A 20,131-nucleotide genomic window follows, 5' to 3' on the forward strand; every position below is an offset into this window, starting at 1 on the left:
AGCAGGAACAAGTGAATCCCAGGTGCTGGCATTAGGAACCAGAGTCAAGGTCAGGTTAAACCTTCTAGTCCACTAGGTGAATAAACTTTGTTCTTCCACTGCTACAATGAACTTAACATCTCCTCTTTGTTTCAGATATCCCCACATAGTTGGGATTCAAGGTTGCAAGATAGACCCAAACCAAAAGTATTCACCCAGAAATATTTAAATAAGCTATAGTTTCTGATATTACAGAGTTTAGAATTTATAGAAGTTGATTAGACAGTAAGCTATCCAATAAGCACTTATTAATAACATCTCTGTGTCATATACATGGTAGATGTAGTGGATTTAAAGCCAAACATGCTGTCACGGCCATAAAAGAGTTTACATACTAGTGGATAAGGCAGTCAGGAAATTCTTTCATTACAGTTCCATGGGATAAGTTTAGGGTAGAGATTTTAACATGATGGAGGCAAAAATGACACCTATCCCCTAACTCCTGTATTCACATCCACAGACCATGGTATATGGTGGGTACACTATCATTGTGAAGTGAGTGAATAGATATACAGATGGATAGAAGGATGAAGGAGGGATGGAAGGATGGGAGGTGGGATGGATGACAGAGTGAGTGAATGAATAGATGAACAAAGGTTAAGATTGTACAGTATATTAAGAGAACACAGGAAAAGTCTGTATCAGATGGGGAAGACTTCCTGGCATGGTGATGTTTAAACTAAGTTTTTAGTTTGGGTTTTTTTTAACTTTTTATTTTATACTGGAGTATAGTTGATTAACAATGTTGTATTAGTTTCAGGTGTAAAGCAAAGCGATGCAGTTATACATATACACTTTTTAGTTTTAAAGGATGATTTGTTGCTGGGTAGATAAAGAAGGGTACAAGGTCTTTTGAGGCAAGGAGAAAAGACTCATGTGAAGACAGAGGAATATATTTTCCTGTTGTTTTCTGGAATACTGTGAGAGTTTGACAAGAAGACTATCTTGGGATATGGTAAGAATGCATCTGATGGAGTCATTAGATACGGGACTAGAGAGGAGAGGGTTATCAGGTCACAGAGAGCGAAGTGGGACCAACTAGGATTTTGAAGTAAATATAAAAAGCTGTGGAGAAACACCAAGATATAAAATTTCCACTTCAAGAAATATTTATCAGGCATTAGCGTGGAGAATGATTTGCTGGTGGCTCTGACGTGGGGAAGAGAGAACAGCTGAGCTTCTACTCGAATTCCAGGCAACTAATAAACCAAAGCAGAGATGTTTTGCAGGGGACAGAAAAGACCTGAGCAATATTACACATCCAGTGTCTAGAGGACTGGGGATTTGGGTGCTTTGGGGAATTTGAGGAGAGTCCAATAAATAGTACTTTATTTCTTAGCTCAGGTTTTGAAGCAATTAAGAACTAAGACTGAAGTGTAGGGCAGCTAGTAGATCAAAACATCAACCTTTTCACGGATGAAGTTGATACTGGAAGAAAATAGCCTATATCTGTAGGCAGGTAATCTTTCAGAGTGTGAAACTCAGACATAAACAGATTAAGTTATAACCTGTGCTGGAAATTTCTATACAGAAGCTGACCATTGTGAACTACAGCAAGGAGGAGCTGAGCAGATCTCAGGCTTCCTTCAGCTAACTCTCTCCACAAAAAGAGGAAACTAAGAGACCAGGTATGCATGCGCAGGTTCTCCTTGCAAACTCAACAATCCATTGTTGCTTTTCCACAGTTTACATTAGCGTTCACTGTTGGTGTTTTACATTCTGTGGGTTTTAATAAATGTATAATGACAGGCTTCCACCATTAGTGTGTCATACAGAATAGTTTCACTACACTAAAAAACCTCTATGCTCTGCTTATCTGTCCGTCCGTGCCCCCAATCCCTGGCAAATATTGATCCTTTTACTGTCCCCATAGTGTTTTCCAGAATGTTATATAATTAGAATCATACAGTATGTAGGCTTTTCATGTTGGTTTCTTCCACTTATTAATATGTATTTAAGTTTACTCCAAGTCTTTTCATGGCTTAATAGTACGTTTCTTTCCAGCACTGAATAGTATTCATTGTCTGGATATACAACAGTTTATTAATCTCCTACTGAAGGACATCTTGGTTGACTGGGCATCTTTTCATATACTCATTTGACATCTGTATATCTGCTGTGGCGAGATGTCTGCTCAGATCTTTTGCCTGTTTTTTAATCTGTTGATTTTCTCACTGTTGAGCTTACAGTGCTCCTTGTATATGTTGGATAACTCCTTCATCAGATAGGTCTTCTCCCAGTCTGTGAACTGTCTTCTCCATCCCTTAAAAATGTCATTCACAGAGAAGTTTTCAACTTTAATCAAGTATAATTTATCAATTATTTCTTTAAATGATTGTCTTTGGTGTAGTATCTAAAAAGTCATCACTATAACCAAAGTCATCTAGATTTTCTCCTATGTTATCTTAGGAATTTTATAGTTTTGCATTTTAGATTTAGGTCTACAATCCACTCTGAGTTCACTTTTGCGAAGGATATAAAGTCTGTGTCTAGATTCTTTTTTTTTTTTTTTTCACATGGATGTCTAGTTCCAGCACCATTTTTGGAAAAGACCATCTTTTTCCCATTGAATTGCCTTTACTCCTTTGTCAAAGATTAGTTGACTATATTTACATGGGTAGATTTCTGGCTCTCTATGCTCCTCCAGTGATATATTTCTCTGTTTCTTCACCAGTACAACACTGTCTTGATTACTGTAGCTTTATAATAAGTCTTAAAGTTGGGTAGTGTCAGTCCGCCAACTTTGTTCTCCTTCAATATTGTGTTGGATATTCTGGGTCTTTTGCCTCTCAATATACACTTCAGAATTAGTTTTTCTATATTCACAAAATAATTTGCTGGGATTTTGATTGAGATTACATTAACTCTATAGACCAAGTTAGGAAGGATTAACATCCTGAATATAGTGAGTCTTCATGCATGTTTTTGTATCCTTATCTCAAACATACATGTTCCATTTAAAATATATACTATTTTGTCTTAGAAAATTTTACATAAATAATATTCATATTTCTTTTGAATTTTCAATCTTGACTCAAAACATATTTTTCAGATTTATCTCTATTGTTACATACAGAATCAACTCATTCATTTAACTGGTTAGGGTATTCAATTAAATGAATACCTGGAGTCAAATATTTATTGTACGAATAGTCTGTAGCTGGTATATCTCTTCTCAAGCAGGACAGTAACAATATCTATAAAGTGTGCTACAATGGATGTCTTTGTACATTTCTCTTTGCAAACATATGCCAGAGTATTTCCAAGGCAAGGTAACTTGAAATGAAATTTCAAAGTTATAGGGTATGTAATCAGTCAACTTAAGTCGTTGTTTTCGAAGGTGGTTTACCCATTTCCACCCAGAAACATGTGCATTTCTCATATTCCAGCCAACACTTGGCATCATCAGATTTTTCTTAATGTTTGCCAGGGTAACAGGTCTGAAATAATAATTCCTTGATATTCTAACTTGTATTTCCCTAATTATTGAGACTTTTTTTTAGGGGCCACACAAGTATCTTACTCTCATTTTTGACTAACTATTCACATCCTCTGCTCTTTTTCTCTACTGAATCCATTGTCTTTTTCTTATTACTTTACAGGTTTAAATTAATCCCATATTCTCCATACTAATCCTCAATCATTTGTCTAAGTGACAAATATGCTCTCCTAATCTAGTCTTTCCATTTTCTATGGTGTCTTTCAGAATAAAAAAAACGCTAATTTTAATATATCAATCATTTCCTTTATGGTTTGCGCTTTAAAATTTCACTAAAAGTAATCTTCCCTATTCTAGTATCATAAATGTTTTCTATAATTTCCATGAAATTCTGATAGTTTTATTTTTCATATTTAGATCTTTCCTCCATCTGGGCTCTACTGTTATCTATTATCTGTGATGAGAATCTAAATACAATTTTTTTTCACATGAATAGCCACTTTTTGATCTATTAGTCTACTGGCACAACTCAAACTTCTCTCACTTATCATTTTATATTTTATTATGAAATATATTATACATATATAAGAATGAACATAAAATATATGCCTGGTTTAAAGAAGAAGAATAGCCACATATTTACCTTCCAGTTTATGGAAATGAAATTCACAAACAGTTTTGAACCCTCCAGTGTTTCCCTGCTGACTCCATCCCCTCATTGGCATCTCTCCCAGTTCACAGTACACTGAAATTTGTGTTCTATTTCTTTGCTTTCATTTGTGTTTATATTTTCTTCATTTGCATATATACCAAATAACGTCTTACAGTGCTTACTTATTAGCTTATGTGACTAAATAACTTATTGTGAAATTCTTAGAATAGTGACCATATACATGGAGCACCATGTAGGTCCTTTTTTTTTTTTTTTTTTTTTCGGTTTGTCTCACTGTTGTGGCCTCTCCCGCTGTGGAGCGCAGGCTCCAGATGCGCAGGCTCAGCGGCCATGGCTCATGGGCCCAGCCGATCCGCGGCATGTGGGATCTTCCCGGACCGGGGCACGAACCCGTGTCCCCTGCATCAGCAGGCGGACTCTCACCCACTGCGCCACCAGAGAAGCCTTGTCCTTTTCAAGTAAATAAAATGTTGTTTAGATTCAAACTGTAGATGAATGGACTCCATTCTCTATATAATCTGCAACTTGATTTTTTTCTGAACATTGTACATTCATCCATCCAAACTAATGTGTTTTCTTGCAGTTTAGCTGTGTTGACTGCTGTATAATGTTTCACTATATGAATATGTAACATATGTTATATAGCCATTCTACCATCAGTGGTTTTTGAGTTGACTCTGAGGTTTTGTTTCTTTGTACATTTCTCCTGAGGTACCTACATGTGGAATCGCTTGGTCACAGAGGATGCACATCTAAATTTACTAGATAATGCTAAACTGCTTTCAAAAGTAATTGTATCAATTTCTATACTTCTCAGTAGTGTATAAACATTCTGGTCATACCATATGCTCATCATCCACTGGTATATCTAGAATTACCCGCATGTTTGCCATTTTCTTTGCTGTCTCTTCCCTTTTGCATCTCAGCCCTTGTTGAGCTCATTCTGTCTCCTTTAACTGTTCACATTTACATAGTTCATTTGGTAGGAATCTGGTGCAGTGAAATCATTTTTTGTTTGTTTTTGGATGTCATGCTCTGCGTGCCTATTTTCACCCTCATTCCTGAAAGAATTTTGCTTTGCTCTAGACTGTTATTTTTTCTCAGAACTTTGAAAATAATTCCAACCGTCTTCCTACTTCCATTCTTGCTGTTGTGAAGTCATCTGTTAATCTGATTGCAGTTCTTTTTTAACTGTATTTTAATCTCTGGCTATTTTTACCATAATCTTCCCTTTCATTTATTTTTTTCTAATTCATTTCCATAAGCCTAGACCTGGATTTATTCTAATATTTTGCAGGAGGTTGAATAGGCTTCTTAAATCTTTCGTTAATTCTCAGCCACTATATCTTTGAAAATTGCTTCTCCTCCATTTTCTTTATTCTCTCTCTGGAGCTCCGTTAGCTTTTATGATCTATCCTTCAAGTAAATCTATCGCTTCCATTTTCCTTTTCTATCTCTCTCTGCTGCTCCCTGAAATTTCCTCATAGTTATTCTCCAGAAGACTAATCACAGCATTGATTCAGCTATTTAATTCACCCACTGGGATTTTTATTTCAGTGATTTTATTTCTCACTTCACGATGGCCAATTTGCTACGTCTTTCAAAATTTTCTGGGTTTTTTTTTTTTTTTTTTTTTTTTGTAAAATTCACCCACTGGGATTTTTATTTCAGTGATTTTATTTCTCACTTCACGATGGCCAATTTGCTACGTCTTTCAAAATTTTCTGGGTTTTTTTTTTTTTTTTTTTTTTGGACAACATCATGCTATTTTTTTTTTATGGCTTAGAGTCCTTTAATATTTTAAATTAAATTAAATTTTTAAATATTTTAAATTATTTTAAATTATTTATTAGTTTTCTATTTTTTGCATAACAAATTTCCACAAACCTTAGAATTTTAAACTAATAAGCACTTATTATCTCACACAACTTATGTAAGTCTGAAACACAGAAGAGGCTTAGCTTGGTGGGTTCTAATTCAGGGTCTCATAAGATTACTGTCAAGATGTCAGCCAAGGCTGCAGTCATCTGAAGGCTTGACCGGGGATGGAAGACCTGCTTTCCAAGCGGGCTCATGCCTGGGAAGTTAGGCTACTGTTGGCAGGAGGTCTCAGTTCCTGGGCTTTCTCCAAAGGGCTGCTTGTGTATCCTTCAGACATGGTGTCTGACTTCCCCCAGAGTGAGTGATCCAAAGGAAGACAGCAGAAGCCTAGCTTTGGAAATCATACCCAGTCATTGCCACATGGGTCGTTACCCAGGTCAGTCCTACTCAATATGGGAGGGGCCTGGTCCACAGATCATGAATACCAAGAGGTGGGGATTACTGGGGGCTATTTTGGAGGTTAGCAACCATAATTTTTTGTGCTTGATTTTTATGTGAGAATCCTTTATCATCTAGTTTGTAGAAGAGTCCTTCTAGATTAACTTTGAGTTGTTCCTTTTGGAACCCCACTGGTACCTCCACCCAGGGATGATATACCCCTTTTGGCCCTCCTCTCCCCTTTTCCTGCCTCTCATCCATCCTATATTCTCTTTACTCCCTAACTCTGGCAATCACATTATGCTTTCTGTTCTATTTTTCCATTTCATATTTCTCTCATGTGGGCATTTCTCTTTTTAAACCTCAGCTTAACATTTTAAAAAATGCATGTTATATTTGACATTTCTAGGTATATGTAGTGTTACAGTTTTCAGATCATCTGGTCTGCCACATTATTAAAATCAGTAGTCTTAACTGCATCCTGGTTTCAATTTATACTAGGAAACAGTCCCTCACTTAAGAAGAAATCATAGACATGCGTGGCTATCTTAGAAAAAGGAGGTAGATGAGTCCATACTCAGGAAAAATAGAGACAACTCATTTTCTATCTCAGAAATGATCCAGGTAAAATGACCTGGATCCCAGGTAGGTAAAAGTATCACTACTCTAAAAAAGAAATAGGAAAACCTTAAACTTCTTTGTCCTTTCCTCATTACTCTTTGTTATTCTACCAGAATTAGTGAATCTTAAAAGATAAGTGTAATATGTTTGTATTTGAGAACACCAAAAGAATTATTGGAAGAAAGTGTTTCTTACTCCAAAGTCCAATTCTGGAAATGGTGGTATAACTGGAAAGATGGAGTTGCCACTGATTCCTTGGGATCTGCCATGTAGAAGTAAAACAGAGCCCAGACACATGGTTAGAACAAGACATCATTTGGAGCCTGAGGCATGGCAAGGACTGCAAGCCTCCTGACACATTTCCGACCCTCACAGATGGTTTATACTTTCATGTAAGGAACATGAAGTCAGTCTGTTTTACTTTGCTATGACTCAGAGCAGTATTTCTTATTAAAGAATCATTCTCTTAACTCAGGTGATACAAGAAATAACTTCATACAGTATATGGATACACTTCACATTTTTAAAATATATAAATTGTGAACAACCTTAATAGCAAAACATACCTAGAACAATAATCCCATCTTAGTCAGTCTGGGCTGCTATAATAGAATCCCACAGACTGGGTGGCTTAGACAACAATTTATTGCTCACAGTTCTAGAGGCCGAAAGTCCAATATCAGGGTACCAACGTGGCTGGGTTCTGAGGGCTCTCTTCCAGGTTATGTCCTTACCTGGCCTCCCTTGGTATATGCATGCAGAGAGAGAGAGATCTCACATCTTTTCCTCTTCTTATAAAAGCACTAATCCCATCATGAGGGCATCAACTTCAACAACCCAAATTACCTTCCAAAGGCCCCACCTCCAAATACCATCACATTGGGGGTTAAGGTTTCAACATATGAATATTGGAACATTCACTCCATAGCAAAACTTGTGATTTTTTTTAAACCTATGACTGTTTAGAAATGCTGAAGTTGGTAGCAATGGTAGAGTTAATGCTCTTAAAATAAAAAAAACACTAAAAGCTTTGCAGATGAGACAAAATTGAAAGGTGAAATGCAAATAACTGAACACTAAGAAGCAGAGATTAGTCTGGTTTGATCTGATTTTCTTCCACATCCCTAAGCCAAAGGGAAACCAACTCACCTGCACAGCTGTCACCCTAGATGACTCAGGCTCCAGATGGACTCAATGTTCTAATTCCTTGCTCTGTGAATTCCTTGTAACAAATATGATATACTTCATGCTACCCTAGTATAATCTTTCTGGTAAAAATAGATTCTGCAACTTCTTTTATACTAGACTTCCCTCCCTACAGCTATTCCCACACTGGTAATTAAACAAGTAAAACTGATATTCTAACATCCTGAGCCCTTGATAAATTATTGCCAGCTTTAGACATATCACAACTGTGTGAATTACTTGACTAATATGTATGGTTGTTCTTTATCTCCAAGTAACAATGCATATGTTTTTCTTGTGACTTCTGATGTTAAGAAATACATTTAATTTAAAAATCTAAAAGTCTACTTGAGGTTTAAACATAATCAATCTTCAGAAAAATTAAAAATTTGAAACATCTACAGCACCAGGAGAAAAGCGTTTCCTATTTTTCCTATTGCACTTAACATAATAACTTGGAGTTATAACCACAAGCTGAAACGACTATATTTAGCATAATCGTACTAAAGTGTCTGTGCTAGGTCTACTTCCTAGGATAGTTGGTTTTACTGAAACATAGCTACTCTTTGGATATGATTTATTAACAATTGTGACGCAGCTCTTTGCCTCATATGATGCATTGTCTCTTTTTTATTTTCTTTCTCCAGTAGCAAATCAGCTCTTTTTTGAAATATTTTTGCTCTACCACATGAATTCAATAAAATTTTCCAGGTAGCACAAGATATTTTCCATATTTAAAGACATTCTACTATCTTTGAAAGTGACTAAAAATAGACTTAACTAGCAGTTGGACAATTTTCAAGCTAAAATTTAAGTATTTCAACAGCCTTCTCCATTTTTGGTATTTAGCATTTCCTTCAATTAAAAGATGACAAAATTTTAAAGTTTTAAATTTAAAATAGGTTAAATCAGTTATTTGTCGAATTTTATTTTCTAGAAACTTATTGGGTTGGCCATAAAGTTCGTTTGTGTTTTTCATAAGATCTTATAAATAAAATACTAAGTTGCATGGACCATAGGCTTTGGGCAAAATTCTTCCCTAGGTATATGCTAAATCACTTTATGACACTACACCAAAGACATTAAAAACAGAATATTTTAGATTACAATCACTGAGTCTCAAATTTCTTCATTTTTCCTTGAAGTGTTTTACTGAACTGCAAATATTTCCAATGTTTCTAAAATTTTATTCAGAGGCTGTATTTCCTTCTGAAAAATATGGATAAAAGAGGACCTCAAAGCAAAATGCTTTCATTTAATTTACTATCCTGAGAAAAATGTACTGGATACACCAAACAGCTTAGTATTAGAAGGTAAAAAGCTGCAGGTGGGGCTTCCCTGGTGGCGCAGTGGTTGAGAGTCCATCTGCCGATGCAGGGGACATGGGTTCGTGCCCCGGTCCGGGAAGATCCCACATGCCGCGGAGCGGCTGGGCCTGCGCGTCCGGAGCCTGCGCTTCCGGAGCCTGTGCTCCGCAACGGGAGAGACCACAGCAATGAGAGGCCCGCCCACCGCAAAAAAAAAAAAAAAGCTGCAGGTGATATCTGAAAAATGAACACAAAAGAATTCAGACATTTTGCCACTGAAACAAACATCACGCTTTGCAGAAGGAAGGGAGACTTGATCAAGCACAAATAAAGCTGGTGAGATATGGAGGTGAAGGAGCAGGGATGTCAAAAATTCAATCAACTCAGGGCTTCCCTGGTGGCGCAGTGCTTGAGAGTCCGCCTGCCGATGCAGGAGACGCGGGTTCGTGCCCCGTTTCGGGAAGATCCCACATGCCGCGGAGCGGCTGGGCCCGTGAGCCATGGCCATTGAGCCTGCGCGTCCGGAGCCTGTGCTCCGCAAATGGGAGAGGCCACAACAGTGAGAGGCCCGCATAACGCAAGGAAAAAAAAAAAAAAAAATTCAATCAACTCAGCCAGTTAAGCAATAACAACAACAAAAACCATTCGGTGGGTAGGGGAGGAATATCATAAAAATTGTTAAGCATTCTCTAAAGAGTTACCATACTTTCTCAATTTTACGGTATCATCAGTTGCAAGATATGCCACTGACTTAGTAACAACTTTCCTGGGAAAAGCAAAACACTAATACCTTGGATAGTGATACTCATTCTAATAATTAGTAGTTCTAGTAACTAATAAATCTAATACACATGCTGAATTCTGTAATTTTAACTTTGATGAAAAGTGCGTAGGTATTTTTTTTCAGTTTGCAAACAGTGTTGTGATGCTATGTCGTCACAGATTTATTTTTCCAAATAACCCAGCTATCTCACCAATAATCTTGGACACAAGAAAGAAAACTCCTGTTGCATGTATTCTGCTAAAAGACACACACTCCTTGCTTTTCTGATGGAAGATGGAAGGAATAATGCAAAACAGAGACTTCCTTTGGGATAATATTTTAAAATCTGAATGTCTGGCAACAGTTCTTCCTAAATCTACTCTGAAGGTCTAATTCAAGGTGAAGGGAAAGCTATTTAACTTTGCCATTATTCCACATCATTATCTACGCTGGGAACAGACAACATCATCACACACCGATGCAAAGAATCATAGGATTCTATTGCATGGTTAACATTGTCTACTTTCCCTAGAAATGTAATTAGTCTTGCATAAACAGCTGTTCCTCTATTTTCCTCCTGAATTAGATTTAAAATGATAATCTATATCATCAAAGTATTGAAACAAAGGAGATACGATCCATAATTGAGAAGGGATTTGAAAACTGTTAGAAACAACTAGAAGTTAGAAAGTGAGAGACAACCTGACCTAGAGGAGCAAGTAATGATGGTCTAGGACAAAGTGAAAAGAAACTAAGTTTATGGCATAAAAACTATTGAGGAAAATTAATAGAAGTTTGCAGTTAAGAAGCTCAGTCATTCGAGTCAACAGCGTTTCGAACCAAGGTCATGGCAGAGGTAATGGAAAAAGTAGAACAGATGTGAGAAATACTTTGAAGCTTAAGGGAAAACTTAAAAGTTTAAGGGGAAAGCCAAAGACGACTACAGTATTTCAATCCTGGGTTGCTCGAGGATACTGAGGTCATCAAAAGGAACAAGGGAGACGTAGGGGACAGAGAAGTTGATTTTGAGGAAATCGGTAAAAATGAAATAACCTCCTCCTTTTTAGTCACTTTTAGTATAAAATAAAATTATAGGTTACAAATCTGCTCTTTGGGCATGAGGTCAATAGTTTGTGTTTTTTTAGTTTTTTATTTGTTTTGTTTTGTTAATCAAGGAGGAAACATGCTGTAGATAATGTTCATATTGAAAGCAAATCAATGTCTGTAAGTGAACCTACGCGGACTGATCCCACCTCAGCTAACATGATGTCATGACAAAACACAAAAGAGCAATATTTCTATTAAAAACCTAATTTTTATTTTCGTTTGCATCTCATGGTAAGATCACATCAGCTTCCTTTATGAAACCTATGGCTTCAGCAGGCTTTGTGGTTTCTGCCCAGAGTTTCTTTTGCTATGAAGCCAACATGAAAACCACGCAGTTCAGTCTTTAAAATTCCATATTTTTCTTCCAAAACTTAAAGCAGAAAATTGGGACTAACGGTGTGTAACTGATATTTCACATCTCTGCCCTTGTTTCTGGCAGCTCTTTTCCCTCTACCTTGGAAACATCAGCCACGGAATGCATGTAGCAGGATAGTTAAAGCAGCAGCAGTAGCAACCATGACTTGTGTTCCCTTTCCGTATTCTTTTTTGTTCCCCTCTGCCACTGGGGTCACAGCCATTCTCCCTAAGCAAAGACTGGGAGGCGATCTGGCCCTGAAATCAGACCCCTTAGGTGAAAAATCTCATTCCTACCCTCAACTGTGCATGCTTACCCGGGTCACCCATCTTTAAGTTTAGTTTTTCACACCCATAAAATGGAAATTGCTTTCTCTTCCTTGGGCGGTAATGTATTTGATGAGCAATATAATAATAGTGATAAACATTATGATCCACAGAAGCAGACATTGTATTCTGCCACTTTATAGCTAGATAGCCTTGGGCTGGTTATCTCCTTCTCAGTTTGCTCCATAAACTTGGGATGACAAAGGCATCCATCCTATTCAACATTCAAAATCTCTTCACCTGTGATGGACCAGGCACTATTTTGTACTCTTAAAAGAAAATAGGATTATGTGAGATGATACACAGAGTGATATATGGTATTAATGTAACCATTTATCAGCTCCCTCCCTTGTAAGGACTTTCTGTATTCTCGGCCCCTGCCAAGCTCCCTGTCTGTGGCAAATACTTCCCTGAGCCATTGCTGGGCTTGGTCACTTGACTTGCCCTTACCAATGGAAGTGAATACACATGATGCCCTAATAAAAGCTTTAAGTATGCTTTCTTTTTCTAACCCTCTGACTTAAAAACAGAATGTGTCAGACAGGGACTTGGTCCATCAGCCTGGGTTGCATATAGACAGGACCCACAGAGCAGAGATACATAGATTGGAACTACATAGAATTATACAGAGCTATGAACAAGAATTACATGCTGTTATTATTCTACGCCAAACCACACACTTAAGAGTAAGAAATAAATGCTTGTGGTTGTAAGCCACTGAGATTTGGCTGTCAACAGAAGCTGACATATAACGTAGTGTCTTAGAAGTGTATAGAAGTAATTAACATTTTAACAATAATAAACTAAAATACACAAACACTTAAAAATATATAAACATCTCTCCACCTATCCACCCACCGATCCAATAGATGTTTATTGAGTATTACTATGTGTCAGGTATTGTTTATGCTACTGAAGGTATGGCAGTGATCAGATAAAATCCCTGCTCTCATGCCACTAACATTATTATGGCGGAAATAAAATTTGACTATAAGGGGATACGTGTTGTGGAGAAAACACAGGGGAAGGAGACAGAAAATGTCAGGTAAGGAGATAAGAAGAGGTGTGTGTGTGTGTGTGTGTGTGTGTGTGTGTGTGTGTGTGTGAAAGAGAGAGAGAGACACAAACTGAGAGAAGGTTTCACTAGAGAAATTTTCCAGCAGAGATCAGAAAGAAGTAAGGAGGTGAAGGGGATATCTGGGGGAAGTACATTCCAGGAAGATAGAATAGCAGGTATAAAAGCCCTGAGGCATAAATGGGTTGGAGTGCTCAAGGACCAGCCGAGAGGTCTTGTAGCAGAGAGACATCAATTAGAGGCACACTGGTAGAAGGTAAAGTCAGAGCCTTATGAGAGGGCCAGTCATTTATTCCTTGGAAGTTATTGGAGGAAGTTTGGCTTTTGTTCTGAATGAGATGGGATGTCATAGGAAGACTCATGATAGGGTAACATGAGCTTATGTAAGTTTGAAAAGGATCATTCCGGCTGCTGTTTTGAGAAGAGATTATGTGGTTCAAGGGTAGAAGCAGATGGATCATTTACAAAGCAACCACAATAATCTGTATAGAGACAACAGTGGCTTGGACCAAGGGGAGAGTATCAAGAGCAACAAGAAGCAGTAGACTCCAGATATTTGTGAAGGTAGTGGCTGATCAGATTTGTTGATGAGGAAGAAGCAACTGGAGCTAAACTATAATTTACTGAGACAGGGAGGCGTCCAAGAATGGTCGGATTGAGGGAGCAATGGGTCATCAAGAATTTACTTTTAGACACTGAGGGATAAAGGTAAACTTGTTGAATTCTGATTTCCTTCTGCTGGCTTTCCAGAGAGGGGTTTGGCTTTCTGCAGAGTTTCATGGTAATTAATGAGAGAATGGTAATTAATCCTACCAGAATGATGAGGTGGAGAACCAGAGGTGTGACATTAGCTACAGCAGAAAGAACTGGAATCCAGCCCTCTGATTATGTCTGGGGAGAGGCTGGTACTCCTCTGACCAATAACGCTACACTGTGATGGACCAGGGCTGCAGGTTAAGTTTTCAGCACATGAAAGTGCTTTCCACATGGATTATTGTGATTGATTTTTAAATTATCCAGCCTCTGATCACTCTAGGAAGGAGATTGTGCTTTCTCTTGTCATTCAATTAAAGAGTCTACAAGCTCAGGCCCAGGAGTTTGAATTTCAGCCCTTTTAGATCACTATGCACTGCCTAGAATGAGTTTCCCCTGGGGTGTGTTTGTGTTAGGTTATTTCCCCTAGTTATCTTGAAATGCCTCGTACATCTAAGTTTGGATGGTGGTTGGTATCTAAGTCAGGAGTTCAGGTGAAAGGTTGAGGATGGAGATATAAATCTGGAAGATATGTATTCGATTTTTAATGGAAAGAAGTCCATAACTTGGAAGGGAAATGGCTGGCAACAATCCTCAGGAATATTTAAAGTGCAGCCTGAGAGTAAAACATCCCTGAAGGTACCTGAGAGGTTATTAAATTCTCCAAAACAATGTGATTATAAGGCAACCAATTCTGTTCTTATAACCCCCCAAATATGATGGAATTACAGTTTAACTTCAGACACAATTTCCTAATATTTTGCATATGATAAGACACAAACACAAATGATTCAAACCTCTTTACTATGTTTGCAAAGATTTTAGACTAATTACTAGAAAAGATTCACAACCTTTTCCAGGGTTAATATATTGGTAGAATAGAGTAGAACTGAGAGTATTTTTGAATATTTCTGGAAATGAAATATTGATTTCCTTGGCAGTGTTTTCAAGTTAACAGGTTTGAAAAAACTCATATACTAAAATATCCTTCCTTACCAGGATAGAGGGTGCAGTCCATAAATGACAAATCATCAATTGCAATGTCTCCAGTGAAGCCATCTCCCACTGAAGCTTCCACTGAAATCTAAGAACAATATAAGAAATTTGTTAATACTGTGAAGGAAATTAATTTCTGGAAACTCATGGTTGAAAAGGAATTCAGAATTTACCTAAAGAAAACTCTCTTCTGAAACATTAAAAACATACTTTGCAAAAGTCTCCATAAGTAGGTATCTTGCCTCTACCTGAATACTTCCAGTAATAGGAAGCTCCACACCTTACTGGGCCCATTAAATCCATGAAGCCCATTCTGTTTCTGGTGAGTACTGATTTTTTGAAATTTCAGTATATCAGATTGATATCTACTTCCTTTTAACTTTCAACCATTAATTCTAGACTGGTCCTGCTTTCTTCTGAGCCTTTAAGTATCTGAAGGCAAATTACTGAAACTTTTCCCACCATTGCCCCAGTAGTTCAGCTGTTTCCAAGGTTAAACCTCTTCCTTCATCCTTCAAGAAACCAAATTTGTTGCCAGAGGTACTCCCTAAAATACACATTTTGAAGAGCTTTAAAATTTTTCTCCCATCGACCTTATTCTGTAACATTTTATGGAACTGGCTAATCGTTATTAGATCTCCTTCAGAACCTCATTAATCACAGTGAACTCAGATGACATCGGTGCTTACAGGAGCTGCAGCTCCACTGAAACTCCAGTAAAATGTGAAATACTGACAAACCACTACAGTATATGGCAGATTGTGATTAGGGCTGAGATTCACTATAATAGAATTAATCGTGATGATTTATTTTAATACTCATGCAAATATGTTGCATACTTACTAGGAATCCTGCTATAATTTAATAATGAAGAACATTAAGCAAACTCAAACTTAAAAAACACATTCCTTTTTTCCACTATTGTATGAATATATGTTTCTGTTTCATTTTTCCTCACAAATGCTATATGTGGAAGTTGAAATTTTATTTCATTTTTCAAATTCTATCCCCCATTAAAAGTTGTTTCATACATTATTTATTCCTAATTAAAGATCTTCTTTAATTAAAAGGTCAAATTACTGACCTTAAGCCTCTTGACATTTTCCACCAACTTTCTAGGTTTTCTTGAGAATTACTAGAATTTTCTCCTTTATTTGTCACTGAGGAAATGACTCGATTTGGAAAAGGTTTATTCATTTAATTAATGGGCAAATATAGTTCACCTAATACTGCCTGGGGAACAGGCAGTCTCCTACTGCTTTAAAATGGGTCACTGCAAATATAAAATGCACCCTTCTTTTCACCACCAGCATGATTAAAATAAATATTATAAGCAGAGAAAACAAAAACAAAAAAAGAACACTCAGTACAAAATCATACAATTATTCTAATAAACAAAAAGCCAGCAGTCAGAATTTGGCAGAACATACTGTAATAAAATATCTTCTGTTTTATAGGAAAAAAAGACTGCAGTTGGGTGAACAATAGGGAAAAGGTGTAAGCAAGGACTGATTAATAACTAATACACTAATTAATTACAAATACATTCTTTGGATCAATATTTGTCTATCCCAATACAACAAAGGACATGGTAATAAAAAGCTCAGAAGATGCAAGAAAAAGGAAAAACTAGGATAAATAAAAATAAACACTACCAACGTGACTATACTGCTCATGATTATCTTAGTTTATTCATGAGAAGGGATAGAAAACTGATATAATACAATCTCAAGTCTATGAAAAGCATACCTATACAGATAAATATCTGTAAGCTAACTTTAGGGATATATACACATACATAGCTCCATTTAAGTGTGTAACTGTTCCAAAGCATTCCTTTTGTTGTCTTTATATGGTCACAAGTTAAAGAATTGGCCATTTGTGAAAGTTACAAATTTTCTCATTTATGGTCTACACCAGGTGAGCAGCATTTCTGAGCGGATGTTGTCTACACAAGGAGTATTTGTATTGGAGTTTACTTCATATTACATGATAAGCATTTTGATATTGCTTCTACTAGCATTCATTGCCAAAGGGAAGACACAGAAATAATCCAAGGCAGTGACAGTTGGGTCTTTCTCTAAGACACAATTTAAGCACAATTTTTTACCAAAATATCTTCAATTTTCTAGTCTCTAAATGGTAGCATTCTTGAGAAAGAGTGAACAATAATTTCAAGCTGAGATACTAAAAAATGTCAATTTGCATATATAACTGCAATCTCAGCCTCTTTTGAATATTTAATTAAGCCAGCCATTAAAAAAAAGCCTACCTGATAACAAATCACATCTTGAGAAAAAGTTATGAATGCTGAAGTTCAATTTTACTTCTGTCCTGTATTTAATTTAGTCTTTCAAAAAGTTTTGCAAATTACCCTAAGAAACTAGTCACATAAAAGAGCAAACCCAAGTGTGTCTATTCTGGAAAATCCACTTTCACTTTTGGTGTTTTTCCAATAAATGGAAGGGTATTAAAACACTAATGTTATTGTATGTGAGGCAGTATTGCCACTCTAGACATTAGGGAAGCCAAATTTTACTCTTAAGTTTCATTAGCACCTTACTGAATGACTTAAAGGGCAATTGAAAATTCCAGCTTGGTCTGAATGACCTGCATTATCTGCAGAGGCCAATTCTACTTACATTAGAACTACTACTGCCGTGGAAATTTTCTAAAGTAATCCACCTATTCTAACTTGTTCTTCTCATGGGCTGTTGCATGCTCCAAATAGAGATGGAGTGGCCTTGTCAACTATCTTGGAAATTTTAGTTCTAATATAACCAAAGACTCTAATATTAATAAGGCTCTAAAGACTTGTCTTAACAGATTTTTTTTCTATATTTAGGAAACTTTGAATTATTCATCAAAATATTTAAGTGATATGAAAACTATTATCATACATATGTAAGACAGAATTTAACCATAATTTTTACCAAGATATCTTCGATTTCCTAACATATATATAATTAACACATATATAAACTTATAAATAAAATAGTCTCTATTAACTCATAAGAAAGAAAAATGGAATTGACTCAGCCTGCCACCTAGTTTAACCAACCTGTGTTTGGAAAAAAATATGAAATTCCAGCATAATATACCAATTTTTAATATAACACATCTTCAGAAAGACTTGAAAGAAAGGAATTGTTGTTTAAAATTTATAAAAAGCATGTATCCTATGTGGAGCAACTGGAACTCCAATGCATTACTGATGGGAATCCAAAATGGTATGGCCACTTTGGAAAATGGTTTGGCAGAGATAAACCCATGGACTTACGGTCAATTAATCTATGACAAAAGAGGTAAGAATATACAATGGAGAAAAGATGGTTTCTTCAATAAGTGGTTCTGGGAAAACTGGAGAGCTACATATAAAAGAATGAAATCACAACATTCTTTAACTCCCAATATAAACTCAAAATGGATTAAGGACCTAAATCAAAGACCAGAAACCATAAAACTCCTAGAGGAAAATATAGGCAGAACACTCTTCGACAAAAAATCGTAGCAATATTTTTTTTGGATCTGTCTCCTAAAACAAAGACAATAAAAAATAAACAAATGGGACCTAATTAAACTTAAAAGCTTTTGAAAGCAAAGGAAACCACTGACAAAATGAAAAGACAACCTACTGAATGGGAGAAAATATTTTCAAATGATGCGACCTATCACGGGTTAATATCCAATGTATATAAACAGCTCATACAACTCAACAACAGAAAAACAAATAACCCAATTAAAAAATGGCAGAAGAACTGAATTTTTCAAAGAGGAAATGCAGATGGCCAACAGGCACATGAAAAGATGCTCAACATCACTAAGCATGAGGAAAATGCAAATCGAAACCACAATGAGATATCACCTCATACCTGTCAGAATGGCTATCATCAAAAAGAACACAAATAAATGTTGGTGAGGATGTAATGAAAAGGGAACCGTCCTACACTGTTGGTGGGAAAGTAAATTGGTGCAGTCACTGTGGAAAACAATATGGAGGTTTCTCAAAAAACTAAAAATAGAACTACCATATGACCCAGCAATTCCATTCCTGGTTATATATCTGAAAAAAAAAATACTGTATTTCTTCTTCGCTAATGTCAGGCTTTACAATATATGGATTGCTAAGAATTTTTTTTTCTTTGAGTGTCTACTTTGGTATTGTGCCAACTGTTTCCTTGGTTACCAAGCAGGAAAAATGTCTGGAGTTTCCCACCATCAACGACAGAAGAGACTAAATGGTGATGACCCAATTCCCATGAGTTTGGTTTAACCCAAACAGTGCTTCCAAGTAGAATAGTTTGCCAAGTACTTTTAAAGTAGGATATTTCACAAGAAGATACTGCCTGTAGTTGCCACAATCCCCATTACTCCCTATCACACCTAACTCTAAGGCGGAGTGTCAGTTGCCATTAATTATTTTACACCTGAATGACTTCTCTTAATTCACATCCCTTGCTTCCAGGGGCACTTGGGTTTCCAATTCCTTTTGCATACTAGTTAGGTTAGAAACCATGGAGGGTCTGAGACTTTACCCTACTCGCAAGCTAACGTTAGCCTGCCACTGTTTCATATACATATACTGACAGAAGACACAAGATCCTTGATTTACAGAGATAGCAAAGCTCATCAGCCAGAGAAATATCTTCCACTGGTTCCCCACTTCCCACAAGGAAACATAATAAGTGCCAGATGTTTCCCTGCATGAGTGGTGGGTTGCACCATAGAAGAAGAACCCCAACATTAGGAATTTCTACCTGTTATAGGCTGCTGGCACATCTGAGGGAGAGGGAGGAGGAAAAGGAGGAGGTGAAGCAAGAGGGAAGGAAGGGGAGGGGCAGTAGGTAGGTAAATTACTCCAGAATGTAAGCAAATGTCTCAGGGTAAACTCCGTGCAATACATCCTTTGCTCAGAAGCTGAATAATGCAGGACACAAGAAATGCATGGAGAACTGTCTCCCAATGGGGAAGCTGGACAGTGCTACCTTGCTGATATATTTAATTTGTGGAAGTATGATGATCCCTTCATGTATGTGTAAACTGAAACGTTTATCTAAATTCAGCCTCCTTTCCTCTTATACCTCATTTTATACTATTCTGAACTGAATGAGTGTAACTTAGAGTCTCTCAGAGATGGCCACCCAGCTGCTGTTAGCCCAGGTCCTTCCACCCACAAAAACGTTTCCCATCAGAGCTTCTGCTATACTAAGAGCAGAGATTGTTTTTAAGTTTT

The 20,131-nt window shown here is 36.8% G+C and overlaps 1 protein-coding gene across 1 annotated transcript in view; it reads right to left on the minus strand.

Annotated features, from left to right (window-relative positions):
* Nucleotides 1-20,131, minus strand: part of MALRD1 (MAM and LDL receptor class A domain containing 1) — a 608,458-nt gene that overhangs the window by 399,486 nt on the left and 188,841 nt on the right. The window contains exon 19 of the mRNA XM_007447298.1: nt 14,899-14,986. Within this exon, the coding sequence (XP_007447360.1) occupies nt 14,899-14,986 (88 nt within the window). The remainder of the gene's footprint in view (nt 1-14,898; nt 14,987-20,131) is intronic.

Source organism: Lipotes vexillifer, unplaced genomic scaffold (genome assembly GCF_000442215.2).
Source record: "Lipotes vexillifer unplaced genomic scaffold, Lipotes_vexillifer_v1.1 scaffold297, whole genome shotgun sequence".
Taxonomy (NCBI): Eukaryota; Metazoa; Chordata; class Mammalia; order Artiodactyla; family Lipotidae; genus Lipotes; species Lipotes vexillifer.